This window comes from Rhinopithecus roxellana, chromosome 1 (genome assembly GCF_007565055.1).
Source record: "Rhinopithecus roxellana isolate Shanxi Qingling chromosome 1, ASM756505v1, whole genome shotgun sequence".
NCBI lineage: Eukaryota > Metazoa > Chordata > Mammalia > Primates > Cercopithecidae > Rhinopithecus > Rhinopithecus roxellana.
Genome location: NC_044549.1, coordinates 95,577,068 through 95,599,201, shown reverse-complemented (window position 1 = coordinate 95,599,201; position 22,134 = coordinate 95,577,068). Strand labels below are relative to the sequence as shown.

Here is a 22,134-nt window from a genome sequence, read left to right as displayed (position 1 = left end):
TCTCTAGAAATGTTTTGAGTTAGCTTCCCAAACATCGATGTACAGAAATGTGGCACTTAACAATGGAGATACGTTGTAGAGAAATTTGTCAGGTGATTTTGTTGTTGTGCAAACATTACAGAGTGTACTCCAAACCTAGATGGTATAGCCTACTATATACCTAGGCTACATGGTAGAGCCTATTGCTTCTAGGCTACTAACCTGTACAGCATGTTACTGTACTGAATACTTACTGCTGGAAACCGTCACACAATGGTATTGGTGTATCTAAAATAGAAAAAGCACAGTAAAAACACCAAACAGTATAAAAGATAAAAAATAGTACACCTGCATAGGGAGGGCACTTACCACGAACAGAGCTTGCAGGGGTGGAAGTTGCTCTGTTTGAGTCACTGAGTGAGTGGTGGGTGAATGTGAAGGCCTCGAACATTACTGTGCACTACTGTAGACTTTACAAACACAGCACACTTAAAGTAGGCCACACTAAATTCATTTAAAAATTTTCTTTCTTCAGCAATTAAACTTAAATCACAGTAACTTTACAGACTTTTAAACTCTCTTTTGTAATAACACTTAGCTTAAATTTAAAACACAAATATCTTGTAAAACTGTACAAAAATATTCTTTATATCCTTAGTCTATAAGCTTTTTCCTATTTTAAACTTTTTTACTTTTTAAACTTTGTTAAAAACTAAGACACAAGCACACACATTAGCCTAGGTCCACAGGGTCAGGATCATCAGTATCACTGTCTTCCATCACCACATCTTGTCTCACTGGAAGGTCTTCAGGGGCAATAGCATGAAAGGAGCTGTCATCTCCTATGATAACAATGCTTTCTTCTGGAATACCTCCTGAAGGACCTGCCCAAGACTGTATCAGACTTAACATTTTTTTTTTAATAAGCAGGAAGAGAACACTCTAAAATAATGATAAAAAGTAAATACACAAACCAGTGTCATTTATTGTCATTATCAGTATTACGTACTGTACATAACTGAATGTGCTGTACTTTTATACAACTGGCAGTGAAGAGGTTTGTTTACACCAGCATCACCACAGACACGTGAGTAATGCACTAGGCTATGACATTACAATGGCTATAACATCATGAGGCAATAGATTTTCTGCCCCATTATAATTTTATGGGATCACTACTGTATATGTCATTATGCAGTACATGACTATAATCTTCTGCAAAACCAGTCAAATCTAACCATGCCACAAAAATAACTACCACCATCTGTCTTAAAGAAAGTGACTCCTATATGGATGGAGATTAACAAGGGCATAGATCGATTCCATAGAATATTTCATTTAATTGATTTTAATATAACTCGATTAGGTCTGAGCCTTGGGAAACAGAAATCGCCTTGTTACAGAGAACCACACGTTACAGTTTTAACTGAAGTTGTCTTTCATATAGGACAATCATAAATATGAATATTACAAGAGCTGACTACATACTTTCAAGTTTATATTTCCTGACAAATGATATGATCTTTTTCCATCCTGTAATTCAGAAAAAAATAACCACTTGCCCTATATAAACTCTAAAAAGAAAACTGCATAATCCCAGGAATAGGGGACAAGGAGTACTCCTCTTTGACCTACTATTAGCAGGTCCAATAAAAGATATATCACCACATGAAGAAATGTCTTTCTACAAAAGCACAAAATTTAAATCAGATTTGACTTTACACATTAGGGCTTTCATCTTGATGAGAAACTCGTAACAGCGGCAGCTTCTTTCCTATTTATTCACAAACTGATTGTTAAAAGGAAAAAAATAGGGCAGATTAATAATGCAACTTGGATCTTCAATCTTCTCTTTCCAACTCAAATGCTGGAATATGACACTCTTTTTATAATATTCTGCCCATGAGGTTCTCTCCCTTTTTTTCTGCCTTTAGAGTCCTTTCCAAAAGGAAATTACTGCCTGGCATTCTACATTATTCCTAATTTCCAGGTGGAAAAATGAGACAGATTAAGTGACTTCTAAAAACACTAGGGACTATATTTTTAAAAACAAGACAATAATTCATATTTTCTTGCTTTAATTCTTCTCTATATTACCACAGTAAAATATTTAACAACGTCCAAGGGATTACTGATATGCAATAATGACCTATGACTTTACATTAATGGAGTGATATATCAACAATAAACTGATCAGTTGAGTAACTGGAAAAGGTTTGAATGTAAAGAATGATTCACTATCCTGTTTATATTGTATTGAAATCATCAAAACATTTAAAAACACAGAAAGTCTGGAGTAATATTAAATAATAATAACTATGAAATACTGCAACATCTTGAAGTACCTACTAAAATGACCAAAAATAGGTAAAATTTTGTTCAGTATAACTTTAGTGAAGTTTTTTGACATAGAACTATATATATTTTTAAATTGGTAATCCACATAAGATACACACAAAACCTTCAAGTGACTAGATCGTTCAATAAATAAAACTCCACACTGTTTTGTTTTTATAGCCTAGTGAGCTTATAATTCAGTAACACCCTTTTAAGAAATTCTAGTCTGTAGAATGACATGTCCAAATTGTTTGGTCCTATTAATTTCTTCAGCAAAAACCTCCAATTCCTTTATACTTAATTCCTCCAAATATCTTTGAAGGGCCTAATAAATCACAAGTGTAACCCTCCAGTCTCCAATCTGTAGGTTCTTCATGAGTTTCAGTTCAGTGTAAGCCAGCACACTGACCTCCCCTGAATTTTCCACAGTACCTACTTTATTTAACACTTTGCACAGAGTATCCTGTCCTTCTAGGCTTTTTGTAGAATGTGAAGTTAATAATGGCAAGTGGTGTTCCTTAGCATGACCTGCCAAAAAGTGATGATCTCCTTGGAAGAAAAGCCATGGGCTGCAATCACACGTCTGAGTTGACAGACATCCAAATGGATTCTATATAGAAAGAAAAGATTTGTGTCTTTTGGAATATGAATGTCCACTTTTAATAAATTCAAACAGATCCCAACATAAACATCTTCAGACTTGATGGGTTTTACATGACCCATCATTTCATAGATCCTTGGCACCAAATCTCTGGACATTATATAACCCAACCCACTGCAGTATGGAGGGAACACCTTGAAAGGATAATCCTGGTATGAAATATGGGTTTTTTGGTAAAATCCTCTATAAGAATAATTATCAATTAGAGGATAACCTGTGAAAAACTTCTCTGAGTGGTTTACGTTTAAAAGATACTTCACTAAATTGCCAGTATTGATGAAAACATCAGTGTCTGTCTTCATGATGTACTTGGCATTGGGGCAAAACTCAGTTACCCACCTGAATGCCATAATGGTTTTCAAGGTCAGGTTATTATATGTGTCTAAAAAATCTTGTCGGATTATGTCACCATAAAGAAGGTGTTCATCCTCTAAGGACAATGCCAACATTTTGTCTTCCTTTTCAGCCTCTTGGCCTAATAAGAAAAATGTAAGAACCTCATATCCCCACCAAGACTTTTTTTCACCCCAAGTAACTCTAATGGCCTGCCTGGCTTTCACATCTGAAGGGTGGGAGGTCACCAGGATGACCAGAAATGGATTTTGATGAGAGCAGTTTGAATGCTCTCGAAGTGTGAAGTGAAAGTCTTGTCTGTAAATCGGCTCATACTCATAGAAGTACATCCAGTTCACACGTTCTATCACATTGTAGTGGGGAAGGCTGAGGTACCACATCACAAGGAAACTGAGGAGTGACAGTAGCAGGAGGCTCCATTTGAGGGATCTCAGTGACATCCTACTCGGAAGGACAGTCCAGAAAGCCGGGGCCATCCACAGCAGTTCCGAAGCACGCGAGCTGAAAGTTCTGGAAGAGTTATCGAAAATTGGATTAATATTCCACACGCAAAACACATTTTCAAAAGACATCTATCTACTCAAGGAGAAAGAGTAGAACAAAATCTCCACAGTAAAACAAAAGGGTGTTACTGAATTATAAGCTCACTAGGCTATAAAAACAAAACAGTGTGGAGTTTTATTTATTGAACAATCTAGTCACTTGAATCTACTTCATTTAACTATAAGCAAATAGATACCAGTAACCAAAACCCATTTTAGCTTCTCACATCAAGACCAAGGTTAGACATCCTTTTATTATTTTTGGAGTAGAGTTATCCTACTCTATCTAAATTAACAGGTAACTGTTAAATATAATTCTATCCTAGGTGCAGATAGGACAGGGACAGAAAGAGATGGGCAATGGTGGGTTAAAAAATAAATCTACCATAAAAACAAATAAATAAAATGTATCTCCTCTTTATAACTATTAAAAAAGGATTTAGTTCAAGGGGATATTACTAGCCACATGCCCAAATAAACGAAGGGTCTTTCTCAGCTGTGTGTTCTGATATCTAGCAAATCCGGATAAGAAAAATCCTATAGTGATCATTATTCTATTATTAGTGACTGCTGATGTGGGATAAGGTAGAGATTCTTCACCTGAAAGGCAAGTCCTCCAGACACAAATAGGATCATCTCTCTTGAGTTTTCAAACACTGACTATGAAACAGCTTTTACTTGCCCCAAACACCACCTATCCCCTCTTTTACCTCATTGGTTAAACTCAAATGCTAGTCTGGATAGCAACTGTTTAAATCAAAGGCCCATTCTTAGTACTAAGTTTCCACATTTCCCATTCCAACCTCTTTAGAAATCACACACCCAATCAGAATCAAGGGATGGAAACTCCTAGAACACTTGCTTTTACACAGAAGTTCTAGCTGAGACAAGAGGAGGCATAGAACATTCAGACTGTAAAGTGACAGCAAGGCCTCAGCTCTGTTCCTGATCTCAAGGCAGAGGGTAGTTTATAATCTGGGATTCCACAGAGCTTTCCTTGCACCATGGGCATAGACTTCAGTCTAAGGGCATTCATGTATGTGTGTTTACTGGACATCTTCTACTTCCAAAGACCAGGCACTAAGGAGACCAAAGGAAGCAGGAGACAGGAGAAAGAAGAAATCCCAAGACAACGTGTAAACATGGCACCAGAGTGCAGTACACACTGTTTATACCAAATGCTAAGGAATTTTAGCATAAGGGACAGATGAACAACATGAGGAAGGGTGGGCTGAGGAGGCTGCTGGCAGGTGCCCTTTTACCCACAATTATATGGGGGAGAGTTCTTGGAAAGCTGGAATTCACTATGGAGAATGGACATTAATGTCCTTATGGGAAGGCAGGTCTACCAAGGGTTCTACCTTGGGTCAACTTTTGGGTCTCTGGACATACAGCCCCTCTATCTCTTAATACATATGAAAATAACAGGATTTCAAGGCTCCTTGTTCTCTTCATCTGGTCATCTCTTACCTGCCCTGATTACGTCCCGCCACAATTATCTTTTCTATATGTAATGCTTTCCATTATTTTAACCCACACAATGCAATGTAATGTTTTAGCAAACTCTCTCCAGTTCGGTTCCATGTATATGTGTCTTGCTTCTCCACTTACATTCTATGACCTTGTTGGCAAAAACAATTTTTCTCTCAGGAGTCAAAGTGCAAGACAAAGTGAGGCCTACGGCAGGAGTGCAATGGACACTGAGGCTTGATATGCTATCTCCATTTGTAAAAGGATAAAATATAGATCTGTCCATCCACCTCCTATCCTCCCCTATCCCCTTTACTAGCCATACACTGCCAATCCCAGAAAAAAACCTGAAATGGAATAGTTTGAGAACAAGAATTATGAAATTAACACTGCCTTTCTATGTTTTCTCCTCACCTGGCTACTGAGCACTACACAACCCTTGAGGGCACCATTTACAACTTAGCCACTAATGACTTGTACATTTATTACAACAAATAACTCATTCTAACAAATCAGCAGATTTTAACAGATTTTGGAAAAACAAAGGAAAGTGTTGTAAGGGGTGCCATTTACAATTGCATATAGATGATGGAGGCCCTACTACTCTTCAACAATGGGAAGAACTTAAAATGGCAAACCTTATTATAAAAGTTACTTTTAACACATTCTATAAGCCATAGTTTCTAAATGTGAGAATGTTTACTACGGTTATGATGTCTATCATTTATGGACCCATGAATAAAATAAAGCAGCAGGAAAAAGAGGAGAAACTATCTAGTCCAAAAGTGAGGAACAGACTCTAAAGAACTGGCCAGCACAGACTAGGTCACCTACAACACATGTGGCTCCAAAGCCAGCTACTAAAGTCCACTCTCCAGCTCTGTCCTTTACCAACCAGGATGAATGGGTATGTATCTCTTGAAGCCTCAGTTTCCTGTCTCTATATTGAAGATATTAATATAGTGCAAATTAGTGATAATATATGCAAAGCTTCTGGCCTGTGTTAGGTATTCAACAAATAGAAGCTGTTATTATCAGCTGTGGTTCTTGGCATCATTTCCATCCTATTTGTGTTCTCTAAAATGATTCTTGCTGTCAAAATAGATTATCCTGAAAAGGAGGGAGGGGCAAAAAATTTTTTCATGTGGTTAAAAAATGTAATTAAAATACTAGGTAAAAATGACATGATGGCTACAAAAAGATGTTTCACAGGAAAATTAAAATATGCTAACATTCTTAGTATATTTTAAGGAACAAAGAGATATGGATAAACCACATTTTGCTAAAAAGTTCATTTAAGAATGTATATTAATCTTTACATTGATCACTGAAAGAACAAATATAGAATACATATCTTCCAAATTGATCGAGAAATAGAAGAAAGTAAGTTATCTGTCTATTAAATATAAGGTAGGAAAATCAGAAAGAAAAAGAAAAAATGCATGCAAACAGAAAACGCAAAAGATGGCAGGAATAAATCTAAATGTGCTGTTAATTAAGGTAAATATAAACGTAAACTTATCTACTAAAAAAAGACTCTCAGGCTGGGCATGGTGGCTCATGCCTGTAATTCCAGCATTTTGGGAGGCCAAGGCAGGTGGATCACCTGATGTCAGGAGTTCAGGACCAACCTGGCCAACATGGCAAACCCCATCTCTACTAAAAACACAAACATTAGCCAGGCACAGTGGTGCATACCTGTAGTCCCAGCTACTCGGGAGGCCGAGGCAGAAGAACTGCTTAAACCTGAGAGGCAGAGGTTGCAGTGAGCTGAGATCCTGCCACTGCACTCCAGCCTGGACAAAAGAGCAGCAAGACTCTGTCTCACAATAAATAAATAAACAAACATCATTAATAAGGGGCAAAGGAGATGTTATTACTAATAGAAGAAACCATCCAAAAAGATAATTTAACAATCATGAAACTCTATAACCATAAAAACATATCATCAAAATACATAAAGCAAAACCTGAAGAGTATGAGTATAAATGGGAAAATTTATAATGGGAGATCTTTAATACATCTAAGTAACTGATACATCAAGCAGATAAAAAAGGATATGAATGTTTCAAATAATATTAATCTTGATCAAATGAAACATTTAGTAGCTTTCATCTAATAAAAAGAATAGAAACATTCATTTTTAAGACAACATAACACATTTAAAAAGAAAATTAATAATATTAGGTAACATAAGCCTTCTCAACAATTTTAAAAACAATAATAGAGGCTACATTCTCTAACCACAGCATAATTATAAATCAATTGCAAAAATTATGGAAAACACTTAAAAAATTTAAAAACCATAAAATTTCTTAAAAATTTGTTTACAACCCCGAGGCGGGTGGATCATGAGGTCAGGAGATCAAGACCATCCTGGCTAACACAGTGAAACCCTGTCTCTACTGAAAAAAAAAAAAATCAACAAAAAAATGTTTAGAAGCTCAAAATCCTTATATACACAACTTGTTTCATCCACAAATTTAAAGAGAACACCATATCTGCACTGTACACGAGCAATGTAAAACGTTTCCATGCAGTAGCTACTATACCAATCTCTTACTTGAAAATTACTGGTGTGATGGAGGAAAGACAGCATTTTTTATTTCCTGCTTTAAAGAATCATCTATAGTTCAGGGGAAGCAAATAGCTCTAACTGAAGAGAAAAAGTTCTTCTTTATAGAAAAATGCCACTTATAGGCTAGGTATCATGGCTCACACCTTAATCCTAATGCTTTGGGAGGCTAAGGTGGGAGGATTACTTGAGACTAGGAGTTCAAGATCAGCCTGGGCAACAATAGTGAGACCCTGTCTCTACAAAAAATAATAAAATTAGCCAGGCATGGTGGCATGAGCCTGTGGTCTGGCTACTCGGGAAGCTGAGGCAGAAGGATGGTTTGAGTGTGGGAGGTCCGGGCTACAGTGAGCTGTGATTGTGCCACTGCACTGTAGCCTGGGTGACAAAGTGTGACCCTGCTTCAAAAATAAATAAATAATTTAAAAATGTTTTAAAGAAAAATGCCAATTAGAAATGTATAGCAATCACCCCTGCAGTTTCCTGGACCATAGTTTCAGTTATCCACAGTCAACTAGAGTCTGAAAATATTAAATGAAAAATGCCAGAAATAAACAATTCATAAGCTTTAAATTGCACACTGTTCTGAGTAACATGACAAAATCTCACACCATCCTTCTCTGTCTCAGGTGGAACATGAATCCTCCCTCCTCCCAGCATATCCACACTATATATGCTACCCACCTGTTAGTCATGTAGGAGCCCTCAGTTATCAGATTCACTGTCATGGTATCTCAGTACTTGCGTGCAAGTGACCCTTATTTTACCTAATAATGGCCCCAAGGCAGAAAAGTAGGGATGCTGACAATTCAGACAGGTCAAAGAGAAGCTCAAAGTGCTTCCTTTAAGTAAAAAGGTGACCTTGGCATTCCTTGGGTAGCGTGTGGTACTATAGTGGTTTCAGGCATGGTTGGGGGACACAGTGTTGAACATAGCCCCCATGGATAAGCAGGGACTACTATAGATGGAATGACAGAATAAGAAAATTGTCATTTTGCAATCTTTCATGAAATTACTGATGATTATTCATCAGGGTTTTGATAATAAATAAAAGGTTGATGGAGAATTGGCTATCTGTATGACGCTAAAGTAACACCATGAAGATTACTTTTTAATTGCAAGAACTGAAAAAATATAAACTTTACATTAGAGGATCAGGGTGTCACCACTCTTAACCCAATGATTAATCTTAACATCATAAATGATGGAACAAACACATATTATTTATCTCCTAATGAGATATAATGTAATTTTTAACTGTAATCTAATCAAATTTTACAAGAAATACAGAGGATAGAAAGAAAAGCTAAGGAACATCACAAGAAAGCAATCAAATAAATCCATAAATATATGTCCATAAGATAATAAATAAAAGTTGGCATGTCTTCCAATGGAATCCCATATGATAGCTAAATGAACTGGATTTGTACACAGTACATCAACGTAACTCTCAAAAATAAAACATTGAGTATAAACAAGCTATATAATGACACATGTATAAATTACCATTTATAAAAATTCTAAAACACAAGAAATGATTAACCTTTAGAAGCAATTATGTATAAATAATGATTTTTTTTTTAATGGGACTACAGGAAAACATACCACACCCATCAGCAGGAAGAATGAAAGGAACACGTGGTTAAAGGAGAAAAAAAACACTGGTCACAAATACTATACTATAATTAACAGATGCTAATTCAGGGCGATGGAAATATAGGTGTTCTCTAATGTTTAGTTTTCTCTGTATTTTAAGTTTATGAAAACAAACAGGAAAAAAGCATAATAAAAATGCTTTGGATATCAGAACCAATCCACCCTAAATCTTGACTGCAACAATGACTAGTTGTATGACCTTAGGCATGTTAGTTACCTTCTCAAAAGTTTCATTTTTCAGCTATGAATCAGGCATCACAAAACCAATTCAATTATTGTGAGTTTTAATGGAAAGAACTTGGATTAACCAGTCAGCACAGAGCCTGGTCCAGGACCAAGAGCACTTAATGGTTTCTGAATATTCCCAACATAAAGCAATGCTAAATTTTTGAGGTTATAGATATCCTAAATTTCTGATTTGATCATTAAACACTGTATGTATGTATCAAAATATCACATGTACCTTATAAATATGTACAACCATCAATCAATAAACATATTTTTAAAATGATACTCAGCCATGTACACAAAGGCTCAACTGAAGTGGCCCCTGTGTTCACAGCATGTGTGCGTCACAGAAATCAAACTGGCCAGAGACCTCGGATTGGCTCATTTCCTGATAGTGAGAGCACAGGGCAGCTGGCCTGCCTCCTTAGGACAGCTGAGTAGTGGGCTACAAGGACCCTGACACTGTTCTAACTCCCACGTCCCAGGGGAGGGACGGAAAGAAGAATCAACAATAGTGATGAATAGAAAACAATATGAAAAGGCCCAACAGGGAAGTATGCTATTGTTTTATTACTGACTTCTTAAATAATGCCACACATCACTGTCAAGAAAGAAATTACAACTTAAAAATAATTTCTATTTTCTAAAAGATAAACTTGACACTGTAGTTCACACCTATAATCCCAGCACTTTAGGAGGCTAAGGTGGGAGGATCGCTGGAGGCCAGGAGTTCAAGATCAACCTGGGGGAACACAGTGATACCCCGTACCTACAAAAATTTTTTTAAGATAAATTTGTGCTTATATTAACTACACATGAATTTGCCAACTATACTATAAGCAATTTCCATTAAGCAAACAGTTCTTATCTATCCCACCAACTTAGTGCAATGCTGGGTGAACAGCAGGCCACCAGTAATTACTTGTTGATTTAGGAGCTGATCTTCAGCAGTTGAAAAAACATCTCAAATACTAAAAAGCTCAGAAAACCTCCAAAGATAAAAAGGTTATCAGCTTCCAGTGTATTAAGAGTACCAATGCTTCAACCATCAATGAAAGCACCACCCTCAGAGAGGGGGTAATCAGCACCTCCGTTATTAAATGCTATAGCTTTACAGCAGCCAAAGATGGCCGTCTCCTTCCCAATGCCTCAACAATCACAGGCTGTATCTCTGTCTTATCTACAGGTGTTACAGACACAAAAAGGCTCCATGGGCCAAAACAACCAGAAATCATTCAAACAAACTATTATTATTATTATTATTATTATTATGTATTTTTTTGAGATGGAGTATTGCTCTGTCACCCAGGCTGGAGTGCAGTGGCACAATCCTGGCTCACTGCAACCTCTGCCTCCTGGGTTCAAGCGATTCTCCTGCCTCAGCCTCCCGAGTAGCTGGGACTACAGGCACATGCTACCACGCCTGGCTAATTTTTCTATTTTCAGTACAGACAGGGTTTCACCATATTGGTCAGGCTGTTCTTGAACTCCTGACCTCGTGATCAACCCGCCCTGGCCTCCCAAAGTGCTGGGGTTACAGGCGTGAGCTACCACACCCAGCCTAAACTATTATTTTTTTTTTTTTAGTGGAGGGCTTCTCAGAGTTTTTAGTATGTTAAGGTACATTCTCTGAGAAAAGGATATAATATGCAATGTTTCTCAAATTTCTGTGAACAAATAACCCATTTTAATAGGTTTAATTTTCAGAGCCTCCATCAAGACTTGTATTCCACACCTTTGGAAACCTCATCTTAGGAGATCTCTGTATTTATTGATTTAAGAGGTTTCTGTGAATTATTAAACCCATAAAAATTGTAGTTGTAGTCTGGAGTAAATACAGATTGGTTCATTTACTTCAGACAACTTTTAGGCATTATTAAAGCTGAACATACATGTACCCCACAATACAACAATCCCACTTGAGGCAGGACACTCACCATTAACGTGTATGTATGTCAAGGACATCAAGAAATATATAAGTGGGGGCTCAAGTCCTTCTAATGGCAGCCACCCCTCAAAAAATGTACAAGAAAGGTCATTACAGCACACTAGTCATGATAGCCCCAACATGGAAACAACCCAAATATCCACCCACAATAGCAGGCAGAAATCCATATAACAGCACATTATCCAAAATGGACAAACTACCACACCACATCACAGCATGGACAATCTGTCAACCATAATGTTGTGTGAAAAAAGCCAAGCACATAAAGAATAGACACTATGATTCCATTTACGCAAAGCTGAAAAGTAGGCAAACTAAGCTATGGTGTTAGAATTCAGGACACTGCAACCTCTGGGGAAACGGAGGAAATATAATTGGGATGGAATCAGGTGACTTTCTAGGTGGTAGCCATGTTTACTCTGACAATTCACCTTACTTACTCTGTGTTTACTCTGACAATTCACCTTACAACTTATACACTCACCTTTTTGCATGTCATACTTCATTACAAACATTTTTTAAAAGCCTGGCAGTCCAGTCAGTCATTCTGTGTATCACTGTGGGCACTCAGTGTTAAAAGTATTAACAATGGTACCAGGAGAGGGCAACAGTAACTGCTTCCAGGCACCAGATCATGTAATCTTCATGAGAGTCCCATGAATTAAGGTGCTTTAAAAACCCCTATTATCCCCTTTTAATAGGTGAGAAAACTAAGGCTTAGGGAGAGTCAATATGCTCAAAATCACAGGCTTGTAAGTGGTGGAGACAAACTCAAACAAGACTCCAGATCTCATGTTCTTGGCTGCTAGATCCCAGGGAGTGTGCTGCCTGCTCACTATGCTTCCTATGCTAAGGAGCTCTTCTGACCAGAGCTGCTTTGAGTTTTAATTTCTTGCAACCATTGAACCTTGATATAAACAGTATAGCAGCATCACAGCCTTATCATTTTCACAAGGAAGACTCAAAATTCCTACCCTTAAAACCTAAAATACAAATTTTTTAACAAGAATAGTAACTAATTGTTTATGCAGATACACACTTTTTTATTTTACTCCAAAAACATACTGGAAGTCACTAGAAAATAAATGGGGGTATTGGTGTTCAAATGCAAAGACTCCAGGAAAACAGACAAACAGAGATACTACAACGGCACAACTATTTAAGCCAAAATAACCCGAAACTCTTTCCTGGAGTGCAAAAATGTTGGTTATTTCCTGCAAAAAGAAATCAAATGTAATTATTAAAAAATATATTTATTCTAATTGCAAATGTAATATTATGTTCATTACAGAAAATTTAGGGAATGCCAAAAAAGGGCAGAGACAATAAAAGCTTAAAAATAACAATATTAACATAAAAAAAAAATTTAGAGATGTGTCCTTGCTATGTTTCCCAGGCTGGAGAGCAGTGGCTATTCACACGCACAATCATCCTCGAACTTCTGGCCTCAAGTGATCCACCCCAGTAGCTAGGACCACAGGCATGTGTTACAATGCCAGCAACAATGTTTCAGATTTTTTAATGAAGATCTGTTAAGTCTCTGGTTGCAAGGGTTTATATAAGCCTCTCTCTCATCTGCCACTACTACTCCCTCCCAATCCTATTTCAACCACATGGCTTCCATTATTTTTGATTTTTTAAATTTTTTCTTAATTAAAAAATATATAAATATATAGAGATAGGGTCTTGCTATGTTACCCAAGCTGGTCTTGAAAGAACACAAACACATCACAGCCTTGAGCACATCACATCCCCCCATATGCCTCCACTTCCTGAGCCCGACACAAACACATCACAGCCTTGAGCAATGCCTCCACTTCCTGAGCCCGACACAAACACATTCCTCTGTATATTTCAAAGAAAAACACCTGGAGAACCTCCCATAAGGTTGCAACCGGTTGTAAAAGCGCAGGAACCAATAAGAAAGCTGCTAAAAGCATAATTTAAAATGTAAACCAATTGTAATGCCTTGTTCCTCTGTAACCTGACAAGTCCTGTTTACCTCAAGCTATAAAAAGCAAGTGCGGGCATTGTTCCAGGCCCTCTTGTATGTTGCAGAACGGAGGGACCAAGTTCGAACTTGCATTAAAGATACTTGCTGCTTGGCTTTGACTCTGGACTCTGGTGGTCTCCTTCGGGGAATAAACGGTCTGGGCATAACATTTGGGGGCTCGTCCGGGATTCCCCCAAGCCCACCAGACCCCCGGTCAACGGATCTGCTAGGATTGATCTGCTAATAGGTGAGCCGGCTCGTCTCTGTTTGTCTGTCTGTGTCCGTTCTGAATCTGCGGCTGAGTCTGCGGCTCGTCTCTGTTTGTCTGTCTGTGTCCGTTCTGAATCTGCGGCCCTCTGAGTCTGCAGCTCGTCTCTGTTTGTCTGTCTGTGTCCGTTCTGAATCTGCGGCCCTCTGAGTCTGCGGCTCGTCTCTGTTTGTCTGTCTGTGTCTGTTCTGAATCTGCAGCTCTCTGAGTCTGCGGCTCGTCTCTGTTTGTCTGTGTCTGTTCTAAACCTGTATCTGTAACTCGTGAGGTCTGAAACTGAAGCTGACGCAGTCCTGGCGGACACGCTATAGGACGGCCAGCGGAGACCGGTGGGAGACGTCCCCCGGCTCTCCTCTGATCTGACTCTGACCCAGGTTTCTGGTGCGCGCTGGCGGCTGTGTGCGCCGGCGGCTGCCCTCTGATCTGACTCTGACCCAGGTTTCTGGTGCGCGCTGGCGTTTGTGTGCGCCGGCGGCTCCCCTCTGATCTGACTCTGACCCAGGTTTCTGGTGCGCGCTGGCGGCTGTGTGCGCCGGCGGCTCCCCTCTGATCTGACTCTGACCCAGGTTTCTGGTGCGCGCTGGCGGCTGTGTGCGCCGGCGGCTGCCCTCTGATCTGACTCTGACCCAGGTTTCTGGTGCGCGCTGGCGGCTGTGTGCGCCGGCGGCTGCCCTCTGATCTGACTCTGACCCAGGTTTCTGGTGCGCGCTGGCGGCTGTGTGTGCTGGCGGCTCCCCTCTGATCTGACTCTGACCCAGGTTTCTGGTGTGCGCTGGCGGCTGTGTGCGCTGGCGGCTCCCCTCTGATATGACTCTGACCCAGGTTTCTGGTGCTCGCCTGCGGCTGACATAATTTGTTCCCTTGCAGGACCTGTTCCAGACGCCTCTCTGGGCGCTACCGTTTAAAATGGGTAATACCCAGAGCACTCCCCTATCTCTCCTTACAAGTAATTTCAAGGATGTTAGAGCAAGGGGCCGTGATCTTAGTATGGAAATCAGGAAGGGAAGGCTAATTACTCTATGCCGCTTCGAATGGCGTGCCTTTGATGTAGGGTGGCCACCTGGAGGGACATTCTGCCTTCCCGTCATCACTAGAGTCAAGTCCAAGGTTTTCCTATCAGGGCGTGCCGGCCACCCGGATCATATCCCATACATTCTTATATGGCAGGACCTAACTGAGAACCCGCCCCCTTGGCTGTCCCCCTTCCTATTAGCCCCGGAACCCTGTAAGGCACTGGTTGCTCGGCTGCTAAAATCCAAGCAACCGACGCCCCCCCCCATCCTGTTTTACCTGAGAGCGAGGACCCACTGTCCACAGAACCCCCTCTGTACCCCTCCGGACCCCAGGTCCCAGCCCCCCGGGCTGAGCCACGGGGGGGTGGCCGGAGTTCCCAGATCTGCTGAAAGTGAAGGTAACTCTGAAGGGCCAGCTGGGCGGACGCGGGGGCGCACTTTGCGAGCTAGCCCCCCCCAGCCGCCTGACTCCACAGTGGCTTTACCCCTTCGGGAAATAGGACCCCCAGATGACACGGGAATCTCCAGGCTTCAGTACTGGCCATTCTCCACTAGTGATCTGTATAACTGGAAGACTCAGAGTGCCCGGTTTTCAGACAACCCCAAAGATTTAATGGCTTTACTAGATAGTGTCATGTTCACCCACCAGCCCACTTGGGATGATTGTCAGCAGCTCCTCCGGATCTTGTTCACAAGGGAGGAGCGAGAGAGAATACAGGTAGAAGCTAGAAAGCTGGTCCCGGGGGACGACGGTCAACCAACTGCCAACCCTGACCTCATAAATGCGACGTTTCCTCTGACCAGACCGGCGTGGGATTACAACTCAGCAGAAGGTAGGGGATGGCTACACCTTTATCGCCAGACTCTAATGGCGGGTCTCCGGGCGGCTGCTCGCAAGCCCACTAATTTGGCTAAAGTATACTCTGTTTTGCAAGGAAAGACAGAAAGCCCAGCCAGCTACTTAGAAAGATTAATGGAAGCCTTTAGACAGTATACCCCCATAGACCCAGAGGCCCCAGGAAGTCAGGCAGCTATTGTAATGTCTTTTGTAAATCAGGCAGCCCCAGATATTAAAAAGAAACTCCAGAAATTAGAAAACTGAGAGGGAAAACAGATACAGGACCTCCTCCAGATAGCCCAGCGAGTTTACAATAATAGAGATACTCCAGAAGAAAGGCAATTTAAGGCCACTGAAAAAATGATTAAGGTCCTGGCAGCAGTAGTACAGAAAGAGCATCTACAGCCAGAGAACACTCAACCTAGGCAGTGGCCCAGACATGATAATCTGAACAAAGACCAATGCGCCTACTGTAAGGAAGTGGGCCACTGGGTAAGAGACTGCCCTAAGAAGAAACAACGAGGACAGGGACCCCCTAGGCCTACACCCGTACTAGTCACTCAAGACGAAGACTAGGGAAGACGGGGTTTGGACCCCCTCCCCGAACCTAGGGTAACTTTACAAGTGGAGGGGTCCCCAGTCCAGTTCTTGGTCGATACGGGAGCACAGCATTCGGTCCTAGTTAAAACTAAGGGAAAATTATCCACCAAGTCCTCATGGGTACAAGGGGCCACAGGAAGTAAGTACCCCTGGACGACACAAAGGACAGTAAACCTCGGAGCCAGGAATGTAACCCATTCTTTCCTGGTCATCCCTGAGAGCCCCTGCCCCTTATTAGGGAGAGACCTGCTGACTAAAATGGGAGCACAGATCCAGTTCCTCCCTGAGGGGCCCATCGTGACCAATTCCCAAAATCAGCCCGTGCCCATCCTGACTATAACCCTAGAATATGAATACCGGCTCCACCAAGAGCAAGTGACCCCTGACCAGGACATAGCAACCTGGCTCCAGCAATATCCAGGAGCTTGGGCAGAGACAGGGGGCTTAGGACTAGCGAAACACCGTCCTGCCTTGTTTGTCGAACTCAAGCATGGGACAGATCCTGTTCGGGTATGGCAATACCCAATGCCCCTAGAAGCCAAAGTAGGAATTACGCCCCACATCCGTCGGCTCCTCGACCAAGGGGTCCTTCGGCCCTGTCACTCACCCTGGAACACTCCCTTGTTGCCGGTACGGAAACCTAATAGCGGGGAGTACAGACCTGTACAAGACTTAAGAGAAGTCAATAAGAGGGTTATGGACATACATCCAACTGTGCCTAACCCGTACACCCTCCTGAGTACTCTAAACCCCAAACACCAATGGTATACTGTTTTAGATTTGAAAGATGCCTTCTTCAGTTTGCATTTAGCCCCTCAGAGTCAAAAGCTCTTCGCCTTCGAGTGGACTGACCCTGAGAGGGGCATAAGTGGCCAACTGACATGGACCAGACTGCCTCAGGGATTCAAAAACTCTCCCACCCTATTCGATGAGGCCCTCCATGAAGACCTGGGTGAGTACCGACACAAACACCCTGAAATAACTTTACTACAGTATGTTGATGACCTCCTGATTGCAGCCGAGACCCAAGAAGCTTGCCTCCAAGGGACCAAGGGTCTCTTACAAGCTTTAGGAAATCTAGGATACCGGGCCTCGGCAAAGAAAGCACAAATTTGTAAACCAGAAGTAACATATCTGGGGTACCTGCTAAAAGGAGGGCGGCGCTGGTTAACAGACGCCCGGAAGCAGACTGTTCTGCAGATCCCCAGGCCACAGTCCACCCGGCAAGTAAGGGAATTCCTGGGGTCAGCAGGATTTTGTAGACTATGGATATCCGGGTTCGCGGAGCTGGCTAAACCCTTATATCAGGCAACCCGGGGACAGCAGCCATTTAGTTGGACAGAAGAAGTCGAGACGGCTTTCCAACAGATCAAAACCGCCTTACTCTCTGCGCCTGCACTGGGACTACCTGACATCACTAAGCCCTTCCACTTATACGTGGACGAGAGCAAGGGTGTCGCCAAGGCGGTGCTAACTCAGAACTTAGGCCCCTGGCAGAGGCCAGTTGCTTACCTGTCAAAGAAATTAGACCCAGTGGCTACCGGGTGGCCCCCTTGCCTCCGAATGATTGCAGCCACGGCCCTGATGGTATAAGATGCTGATAAACTTGTCATGGGTCAAGAATTACGGGTCGGTACCCCACATGCCATCGAGGGTGTACTCAAACAGCCACCTAATCGGTGGATAAGTAACGCCCGGCTCACCCACTACCAAGGACTTCTACTAAATCCTCTCAGGATAACTTTCCTGCCCCCAACAACCTTAAACCCTGCCTCACTGCTGCCTAACCCGGACCTGGACGCCCCACTCCATGATTGCACTGAGATACTAGCTCAGGTGCACGGAGTTCGAGAGGACCTACAGGACCGCCCACTTCCTGACGCAGACCTCATCTGGTTCACTGATGGAAGCAGCTTCATTCACCAAGGCCAGAGGTACGCTGGAGCAGCAGTGACTTCAGAGACTGAGGTAATCTGGGCGGAACCCTTGCCCCCGGGGACATCGGCCCAGAAGGCCGAACTGATAGCGCTCACCCAAGCTCTTACCCTAGGGGCAGGGAAGAAACTGACAGTATACACAGACAGCCGATATGCTTTTGCTACGGCGCACATACATGGGGCCATTTACAGGGAGCGAGGGTTACTAACGGCTGAAGGAAAAGAGATAAAAAATAAGCAAGAGATCCTAGCCCTGTTAACAGCCCTATGGGAACCAGAAAAATTGGCTATTGTACATTGCCCAGGGCATCAGAAACCAACCACTCCAATTGCTCAAGGCAACTTTCTGGCAGACCAAACTGCAAGGAGTGTGGCAAAGGCTCCCAGTCAACTCCTTGCACTCCAGCTCCCTGATCCGGGCCCCCGGGACCTGCCATATCTCCCTGATTATTCAGAACAAGATCTCCAGTGGATCGACAAACTTCCCCTGAAACAGATCCAGAATGGGTGGTGGACTGATACTAATGACCAAACCATCCTACCAGAAAAATTAGGACAACAAGTGTTAGAACACATCCACCGAACCACCCACCTGGGTGCCCGGCGGATGATAGACCTGATCAGACGTTCCAAGCTCAAAATCAGACATATAGCCAAGACGGCCAGCAGCATTGTGACCAGTTGCAAAGTCTGCCAGCTTAACAACGCCTACCCTCAATCCCAGGCTGCAACGGGAACGAGGCTCAGGGGAACCAGGCCCGGTATCTACTGGGAGGTAGATTTTACTGAGATAAAGCCAGGGAAGTACGGGTATCGGTACTTACTTGTCTTTGTAGATACTTTTTCAGGGTGGATTGAAGCATTCCCAACCAAGAGGGAGACTGCTCAGGTTGTAGCAAAGAGAATTCTAGAAGATATCCTTCCCAGGTATGGCTTCCCCGTCCAGATAGGGTCAGATAATGGACCAGCCTTCGTTGCTAAGGTAAGTCAGGATTTGGCGTCCATCATTGGGGCAAATTGGAAACTACATTGCGCTTACAGGCCCCAGAGTTCAGGACAGGTAGAGAGGATGAATCGGACCTTAAAGGAGACCTTAACTAAATTGACTATGGAGACTGGCGCTAATTGGGTGGTCCTTCTCCCCTACGCTCTGTTCTGGGCCCGTAATACCCCTTACAGACTGGGCCTTACCCCTTATGAAATCATGTATGGCAGACCCCCACCCCTGGTTCCCAGCCTAAAAGATGATCTGCTTAAATCTGACACAGAAAATGTCTCTGAACTCCTATTTTCCCTACAAGCCTTGCAGAAAATTCATCAGGAAGTCTGGCCCAAACTGAAGGAACTCTATGAGACCGGTCCCCCACCGACACCCCATCCGTACCAGCCAGGAGACTGGGTCCTGGTTAAGCGACACCGATAGGAGACCTTGGAACCCAGGTGGAAGGGACCACTCCAGGTACTCCTGACCACACCCACCGCCCTGAGAGTGGAGGGCATCGCGTCGTGGATCCACTACACCCACGTCAAACTGGTGGACCCAACCTCCGACCTTCTTGGACCACTCACGGCAGCGACTGAAGCACCAACCACGTGGACTGTGGACAGAGCTAAGAACAACCCCTTAAAACTCACCCTGTGCCGGCAGCATAGCTCACCGCAAACATGCAGCTAAGCAGTCTAACCCTAGCGTTAGCTGCCCTAGTGGCCACTGGGGCAAACACAAAACCAGTTTCTAATCCCTTTGGAGATTCTGGCTTTATGAAAACCAAACCCACCCTGGGCAACCTCATAAACCCAGGAAATTATTGGCCAGTGCTGACTGCCCCCCACTCAGGGTGCAGTGACCCAATTTTGCTAAATTTTACTGGTTTTCAAATAGCCGAACCAAAGGTGCCAATAATATGTTTTGAGTTTGATCAGACTAAATACAATTGTAAACACTATTGGTGGCACCAAAACGCAGACTGCCCCTACAATTACTGTAGAATGCACTCAGTCAGAGGGTGGCGCGAGCGATCCAGGGGAAACTTCTACCGACAGGGTAGAGGTGGCATCTATACTTGGGTAGTTAAAGACCCTTGGAACTCCCGCTGGACCAAGCCTCAACATGGAGCTGTATACTACTCCCCTTCCTCCACGTGGCCTAGCAGTCACCTCTATCTGTGGCGGGGCCTAGTTCAAGTACTGCCCCTGGTCCATGGGAATATCCAACGACAGGAAGACAGACTAACACAAGAGTTACGTCCTTTCTCCTGGTTAGAATTATTACGAGAAGGAGTAGAACTTGCTAACCTTACAGGACTTTATAGCTTGTCCGGTTGCTTTCTATGTGCCACCCTAGGGCGCCCACCACTAACCGCTGTCCCTCTGCCATGGGGATCCTCTACCCAAATTAACAACCTTCAGAATTTCACAAACACCCCCATTATTAATGTGCCACTGTACCTGAACCCCAGTCAGGAGAAGTTTCCCTACTGTTTTTCAGGCACCAACTCCAGCCTCTGCAACATCACTGTAACGCCCCCCAACACCAACCTGAGGGCCCCGCCGGGCATATTCTTTTGGTGTAATGGAACATTATCTAAGAACCTCTCTGGTCCCTCTGTAACTAACCAACTGTGTCTTCCCGTTACATTAGTTCCCCGGTTAACTCTCCTAACTGCCGGCGAGTTCCTGGGGTACACCGGTAACTGGACTAGTACTGCTATTCACCCAGTCCCTAGACCGAGACCTACACGAGCCATATTTCTCCCCCTCATTGCAGGAATCTCCCTCACATCATCCTTCATTGCGGCCGGACTGGCAGGGGGAGCCCTAGGTCACACCCTCATAGAAAATAACAAGTTGTACCAACAATTTGCTGTTGCTATGGAGGAGTCGGCTGAGTCCCTTGCCTCCCTCCAACGACAGCTTACATCCCTAGCTCAAGTAGCCTTGCAGAACCGGAGGGCCTTAGACCTGCTCACTGCTGAGAAAGGTGGTACATGTATGTTTCTAAAGGAAGACTGTTGTTTTTATATCAACGAATCAGGGCTTGTAGAGAACCGGGTCCAGCAGTTATGCAGGTTAAGCATAGAAATGAAAAAACAGCAGTTTGCCTCAGCTGCAAACCAATGGTGGAATTCCTCTATGTTTTCTCTGTTAGCCCCCTTCCTTGGACCCCTGTTAAGTCTGCTGTTTCTGCTTACCGTAGGACCTTGTGTTATAAACAGAATTTTGCGGTTTGTCAAGCAAAGGTTTGACACCATACAGCTCATGGTCCTCAGAGCTCAATACCAAACTGTGGACACTGAAATGGAGTCAGACCTATAGGACCCAAGATTGGCTCCAGAGGTACCTGAGAGAGGGGGAAATGAAAGAACACAAACACATCACAGCCTTGAGCACATCACGTCCCCCCATATGCCTCCACTTCCTGAGCCCGACACAAACACATCACAGCCTTGAGCAATGCCTCCACTTCCTGAGCCGGACACAAACACATTCCTCTGTATATTTCAAAAAAAAAACACCTGGAGAACCTCCGATAAGGTTGCAACCGTTTGTAAAAGCGCAGGAACCAATAAGAAAGCTGCTAAAAGCATAATTTAAAATGTAAACCAATTGTAATGCCTTGTTCCTCTGTAACCTGACAAGTCCTGTTTACCTCAAGCTATAAAAAGCAAGCGCGGGCATTGTTCCAGGCCCTCTTGTATGTTGTAGAACGGAGGGACCAAGTTCGAACTTGCATTA

General features: G+C 42.9%; 1 protein-coding gene across 7 annotated transcripts in view; it reads right to left on the bottom strand.

Annotated features, from left to right (window-relative positions):
- Positions 1–932: 932 nt before the first annotated feature.
- B3GALNT1 (beta-1,3-N-acetylgalactosaminyltransferase 1 (globoside blood group)) overlaps positions 933–22,134 on the bottom strand; it is a 31,413-nt gene continuing 10,211 nt past the window's right edge. For 6 of the 7 annotated variants that reach the window (XM_030928063.1, XM_030928076.1, XM_030928086.1 and 3 more), the window contains one exon: positions 933–3,841. In XM_030928063.1, coding sequence (XP_030783923.1) covers positions 2,812–3,807 — 996 coding nt within the window. In that variant the 5' untranslated portion in view covers positions 3,808–3,841 and the 3' untranslated portion in view covers positions 933–2,811. Of the gene's footprint in view, positions 3,842–7,041; positions 7,090–22,134 lie in introns of all 7 variants that reach the window. The other variant, XM_030928081.1, reaches the window with a different exon arrangement.